Here is a 6,838-nt window from a genome sequence, read left to right as displayed (position 1 = left end):
AAAGAACTCACACAATATGTACTCACTGATAAGTGGATATTAGCCCAGAAACTTAGAATACCCAAGATATAAGATACAATTTGCTAAACGCATGAAATTCAAGAAGAACGAAGACCAAAGTGTGGACAATTTGCCCCTTCTTAGAAATGGAAACAAAACACCCATGGAAGGAATTACAGAGACAAAATTTGGAGCTGTGATGAAAGGATGAACCATCTAGTGATTGCCATATCCAGGGATCCATCCCATAATCAGCTTCCAAACGCTGACACCATTGCATACACTAGCAAGATTTTGCCGAAAGGACCCAGATATAGGTCTCTCTTGTGAGACTATGCCGGGGCCTAGCAAACACAGAAGTGGATGCTCACAGTCAGCTATTGGATGGATCATAGGAACCCCAATGGAGGAGCTAGAGAAAGTACCCAAGGAGCTAAATGGAACTGCAACCCTATAGGTGGAACAACAATATGAACTAACCAGTACCCAGGAGCTCTTGTCTCTAGCTGCATATGTATCAAAAATGGCCTAGTCGGCCATCACTGGAAAGAGAGGCCCATTGGACTTGCAAACTTTATATGCCCCAGTACAGGGGAACGCCAGTGCCAAAAAGGGGGAGTGGGTGGGTAGGGGAGTGGGGGTGGGTGGGTATGGGAGACTTTTGGGATAGCATTCGAAATGTAAATGAGGAAAATACCTAATAAAAAAATTAAAAAAAGATTTAATGACCTCAAAATAGGTCTGAAAAATTACACAAAATAAAATGTAAAAAAAAATGGATTATATAATGCCTTTAATCCCAGCACTCGGGAGGCAGTAGCAGGCGGATCTCTGAGTTCAAGGCCAGCCTGGTCTACAGAGTGAGTTCCAGGATAGCCAGGGCTATACAGAGAAACCCTGTCTCGAAAAAACAAAACAAAACCAAAAAAAGTAATGGTCTAAAATGTGAGTGTTTCATACATGCAACAAATCACTGAGGACTGTTCATGGGAGGTTTGGAGAGGAGAGGCTTTCCTGAGCTACCAACAGAGCCTTTTCTATAGAAGAAAAAAATAGAAAGAAATGGCCTCAGTTCTTTGTCCAGACACCCCTGAATACCAAATGTAGAGAGAAAGGGTATTTTAAAAGTGTGTGTGTGTGAGGGGGTGGGGTTTGGGGTGGGAGGAGAGGGGAGGGAGAGAGGGAGAGGGGAGGGAGGGGAGGTGCTAGGAGAGGCCATAAGAGCGAGTCACATTTCCTGGAGTTACATATGGTTCAGAATGTCCTGATATGGATGCTGGGAAGCAAACTTGGGACCTTCTGAAAGAACCACGAGGGCTCTTAAATCTCGATACCCCCAAAGAAGAGATTTTAAGTAGAAGAAAATTAGGGGAAAAAAGATACAGAACCTTCAGAAAAAGCAGAGTTTTTTTTTTTAAGGGAAAGATCACTTCATAATGAAAGGGAGGTATAATAATTTTAAATTAAAACTTCAAAATGAATTTCACTAAGTTGTTTGACCACATTGAAATGAAAAATTATAAGTCCTAAGTAAGATATCCACATACACACTGGGAGTGCAGAAATAATTTTCTAGAGTAATCAAATTAAAATGTGAATTGAAGCTGGGCATAGTGGCGTACACCTTTAGTCCCAGCACTCAGGAGGCAGAGGCAGGTGGATCTCTGTGAGTTTGAGATCAGCCTAGTCTACCAAGCAAATCCAGGACAGCCAGTGATTGTTGCACAGAGACCAACCCTGTCTCAACAAACAAACAAACAAACAAACAAATCCAACCAACCAAACAACAAAATGTGAATTTAAAAATACTCAGAACTAACCAGTTATGAATACAGCATGCACGCAATGCTACAAAAGTAATACTTGGAAAGAACTTGTAGCTTTAGATGTTCCTATTAAAATTCATAAGTTCTCTAAACAGAGTGCTAACATGTTATTGGTGAACACTGAAAGCAGTTTGCGCCTTGGGAAGCACAGCGTGGAGTGGCCTTTTGCTGGTGACATAATAAAATCTCTCCTTAAGGAGCTTTTCACACTCACTTCTTATTTTGTTACACTCTAGTTCACGAAAGTGCTTTGAGGACAAGTAGCATAGAAAGATGATGTCTGTTGATAGTAATTTCTATTAATTAGTTATATTTTTTTTTACAGAGAGAAAAATAAGAATTATGAAACCCTTTGTAGAAATAGATTAGGCAATGACTTATATGTAGAAAGAATGATGCAGACATTTAATGGAGCACCAAAGAATAAAGAGGTTCAGTGTGAAAAAATCATACTGGAAGAAAAAGGTAATATGCTTTATTCTTGTTGGTAAACTGTTATATTTGAATATATGTTCCTTGAGTCTGTCAGTCAACACATTTTAAACTATATGAATAAATGAATATATGAAAAAATGGAAATTGATTTGTCCAGATAACTTACTATAATTTATAACTTTCAGAATGCTATAAGTTAACAAGAAACAGTTCTGTAGAGTAAGAGTAACATAATTGTCCAACCTGGTTTATATTCACCCCATATCAGAGTTTGTACTCTTCATTTATTTATAAAAATTATTTTACAATACGGTTCACTACCAAACAACTACCAAAACAAACATTGTATGTTCCAGTCTTTGCATTCTCCTACAGTAACTAGGCCAATGCTCACGTTACTCTTTAGAGTGGGTTTGATCTTTATTCCCCGTTTCATAGATGAGGAGACAGCCAAGTGAAGGAACCTAAGTTGCTTTTGTCTTAGAACCTGCATTCTTAAGTACTACACTTACTGCCTCTCAGTGTTTACAAATGAACATCTCTGAGGGTACCATGTAAGCAAAAGCCTGTGGTGTGTGGACAAAGGAATAGCTAGGAAAAAGGCCATCTAGAATCTTGGTTGCAGCTATTTCTGAACAGAGTCAGGAGCTAGTTTTCTTTCACAAGAAGCACGGCCATTGATTTTTAGCAGAAGAGTATTTGTGTCAGGTTGGTAGATGTTTGTTGCTTACCCTGATTCTCCCTTTTATATGAAGGAGCCAGAGTAAATGCCCCGTCTCCCTTTAGCCTTTCCTTCATTCCTGAGTCAGAGAAGAGGTGTGACTGGCCTGACTGATACATTGGGAGAAAGAATGAGAGGACCTTGATATCCTGTTGGTTTTCCTTCCCTGGTAGCCTGGTAGCAAGAAGTAGAAATTCTTACGAGCATAAAGCCCTGGTCTTGAGCCACAGCATGGCATAAGTGAAGTGTAGCGCTGTATTTCTGTAACATCTCAGTGCTGATGAGATGCAGCTCATGGTCATGCTCAGTTGGGTAGCAAGTTCAAGGCTAGCCTGAGACACATGGGGATTTGTCCTCAATGAAAAGCCGACCACTGAGGAGGATATGCATTAGAGTTTGCAACAGAAGACTCGGGAAAGAAGGTGAGACCATAATTCGTAATGATGGATGGTTTTAAAAGATCCAGTATGTGGAACAGAAAGGAAAGAAAAGAGAAAAAACTAAATGGGGACCCATGAGACAGTAAGAGACTGTGGTGGTTGTAAAGAGACTATGTGGTTCTAAAGAGACTGTAAGGAAGGGCACAAAGAATAGTTGAACACGTAACAAGTCAAGTCTCTCTAAAATCAATAAGGGTCTGATCTGAGAAGAATAGTCACGAGGAGATCCACACAAAGACACAAAGACACAGTCAGTCATAAGACACAGGGAGAGTCTCGAAAGTGACAACAGAAAAGTGATCCATCACATATGTGGTCTCTTATCACTCTGTTGGGTTGGCAACCATGGAGGGCAACCACAGAGACATTTAAAGGGCCAAAGCAAAAGAGCGCTGTCAAGTAAGAATACTAAGTCCTTTAGAAACGGAGAAATTAAGATACTGCTGGATAGCAAAAGCTAATAAGAGAGTTTATTGATGGCAGAAGAGCTTTAAACAAATACTGAGAAGAATCCTTTATGTAAAAACAGAAGGACAGTAGACAGCGATCTTAAGCCACATGGGGGAAAAGTGAACAGCAGTAAAAATGATATGTAGGCAAATGCTGAAACCAGTCACTTTGTTCATAGCTGCCTGTTTCTGCAGTATAGATTAAGATCGATAGATACACAGGGACCAGAGAGGCGGTACAGTAGTCAACAACACCCGATGTTTTCCCAGAGGATTTGGGTTGAATTGCCAGCACCACAGCCATCTGTCATTCCCATCCAGGGGCTCCAGTGCCGCCTTTTGGCCTCTGTGGGTACTGCGTGCATGTGGTACAAAACACTCACATAACGTAAGAATAAATAATAAAAAATTTTAAAGAGATCTACAAGGCAATAATTAGGTTGTTAATGGGCTTATTATATAGAACATAATTTAAAAAGATCACAGTAGTGGGAGAGAATTGTATAAGGAAGAAAGTTTTAATATGCTACTGAAGAAAAGTATAATTAACAATAGCTTTAATTTTCAAAACATCATTGTAAGCTATAAATGGTATCCACCAAAAACTAAACAACAAAAACCCTAAAAGTTAAAGAAAGGAACATAAGAATGAAATAAAATTGAGACTACCAGAAGATCTATTAAACACAGAACAGTTACTGAGGAGTTGAAAAACAAGTTAGAGCGAATACAAATATCAAGATGTTTTTTATAAACCAGCAATTCCACATCAGTAATTACCTTAAATATACATTAATTATAATGAATAGATATTGGCTGCTAAATTAAAAGCAAACAAAGACAGTTCAAATGTTCGCTCTCTGTAAGAGACTTGACAGAATGGCTAAGTATGCACAAAACTGAAAATCATCACTAGAAAAAAACGAAAATGGCTATACTCGTCAGAAGAGGACTCAGAAATTGTCATATGTAACAAAGAACATGTGTATTGCTCGATGGCTCAGTCCATACAGAGATTATAGCAGTTATGAACATAAGATGAGAGATCTACAGAAGCATTGAGAATGGACCAGTAACACACACACACACATATTTTATACACTGTATTCAGAAGGGGAGAATGAGCAAATCCATTTGGCCACAGAGTCAAGACTTTATTTCTCAATAAACTTTATTGGTAGTCAGAATAGTATTTTGATCCCATTTTTCTCATGTCTGCATCTCTTTTATTATTTATCTAAAACCAGACATGCTTTTTTTGATCCACAAAAAATTATAATTTTTAAATTATATAATATAAATTATGCCATAGTCAAATTTTAAAAAACTTTATTGTGAATTATATCTTAACAGAAGACTTGGTAATATGTATACACTCACATAATATAAGCAAAGAATATATAGTCCATGTACTCACAGTCAGGGGCAGAAAGAGAACATTCTTAATTGCTTAGATACCCACACATCACAACCTGTTCATTTAGGATACCCAGTAGGCCCAGGAATACTGAAGTTAGGGAGAATGTAATTTGAAATAGTTTCTAATAGAAATTAAATAATTTTTTAAAATGGCTTTATAAGTCATGATCATTATCTGTTACTTCATTTTTAACATGACACTCGAACTTATACATTTTGTTTTGCAACAGCTATATTGAGGTATAGTGGATACACAAAACCTGAACATATGGGCTGGGGAGATAGCTCTCTTGATGAAGTACCTTGCACTCATAAGATCTGACTTGTTGATCCTTACAAACCCAAGTACAAATTCCAGGCATGGTGGTAACATGCTGCTTGTGAATCCAGCAGAGACAGGAGAGTCCCTGGGGCTCACTAAGTCAGGCTAATCTTACTGGTGAATTCTAGGTGCATGAGAGGACCTTTCTTAAAGGTGCTAGGCATTGTTCTTTAAGAACATCTGACTTTGTCCACATACATTAACATGCACACACATTACATTAACATGTACACATTGAAAACAACTCACGTTTGGCATGACAATTCTAGCACTGGGAAGGGAAGGGAAGAGAACCAAGAAATCAATATAACCTTGGACCACATAACTAATTTGAGGCTAGCCTAGGCTACATGAGCTCCTATCTCAAAAACAAAACCAAGTCCTGAACATACTTGCTATACGCAGCTTTGTGGGTTAAAGTTAGCAAAGTGATCAAATATGATAATGGCTCACACTAAAAGCAGTAGTCAGCATCAGTTATTAGTAACATGGAACCACACAGTCCTATGATGCACTTACTAAAATTGCAGTTAAATGATGGAAAAATACAGGTAATTCAGTTTTCAAAAGGTTATATCCTATCAATTTGTCAAAGTATATCACAAAAGTTTTTTGTGCACGACTTTGTAAAAAGCTATTAAGTTATTAGCTATCTATCTTATTGTGAAATTTAATGTTCTTATTCATCGAAAACAATCATTAGATACCGAAGAACCGCCTCCACCACCTTTAATCTCCCTTCCTCCCCCTCCTGTTCCTTCTCCCTCTCCTCCTCTCCCTCTTCCTATCCTTTCTCTTCCCTATCCTCCTCCTCTTCCCCATTATCTTTCTCTTCCACCTCCTCTTCCTTCTCCTTCTTGCTGAGTACCTTGGTTTTCTATTGAGTGGTTTACTAGGAAAGAGACTATATTTACAAAGCCCAGATTTCATCTCTCTTTTTAAGGAAACAGTTCTTTATTAAAACATCATTCTTAAACACAAAACAAAACCCCACATCATTCTCTAACTGAAAGCTTAAAGGGTCAGCAGGAGCAATGTGGTACCCAAGGTTAATATTATTGCTACAAAAATCAACAGCAAGGGGGGTATGGAGACTTTTGAAGTTAATATTTGAAGATCAATGATGTTTCCAGCTTATCTTTGGTCACCGTTGCCATATTTGATGATTTGGATAAATTTAATTAGGTTTTTGACAATGTCATTTTCCCGGCAGATATAATGTTTTT

General features: G+C 38.1%; 1 protein-coding gene across 7 annotated transcripts in view; it reads left to right on the top strand.

The window, feature by feature from the left end:
- Wdr78 (WD repeat domain 78) overlaps positions 1-6,838 on the top strand; it is an 83,495-nt gene that overhangs the window by 29,525 nt on the left and 47,132 nt on the right. For 5 of the 7 annotated variants that reach the window (XR_003836401.1, XM_021161646.2, XM_021161645.2 and 2 more), the window contains exon 6: positions 2,152-2,291. The exons of the other annotated variants lie outside the window; for them this stretch is intronic. Coding sequence is in view for 4 of the 5 variants with exons in the window: in XM_021161646.2 (XP_021017305.1) it covers positions 2,152-2,291 (140 nt within the window). In the remaining variant the exon portion in view is untranslated. The remainder of the gene's footprint in view (positions 1-2,151; positions 2,292-6,838) is intronic. 7 annotated transcript variants of the gene reach the window in all.

This window comes from Mus caroli, chromosome 4 (genome assembly GCF_900094665.2).
Source record: "Mus caroli chromosome 4, CAROLI_EIJ_v1.1, whole genome shotgun sequence".
NCBI lineage: Eukaryota > Metazoa > Chordata > Mammalia > Rodentia > Muridae > Mus > Mus caroli.
The sequence above is the reverse complement of the archived record's forward strand: the minus strand, read 5'-3'. Positions and strand labels throughout refer to the sequence as shown.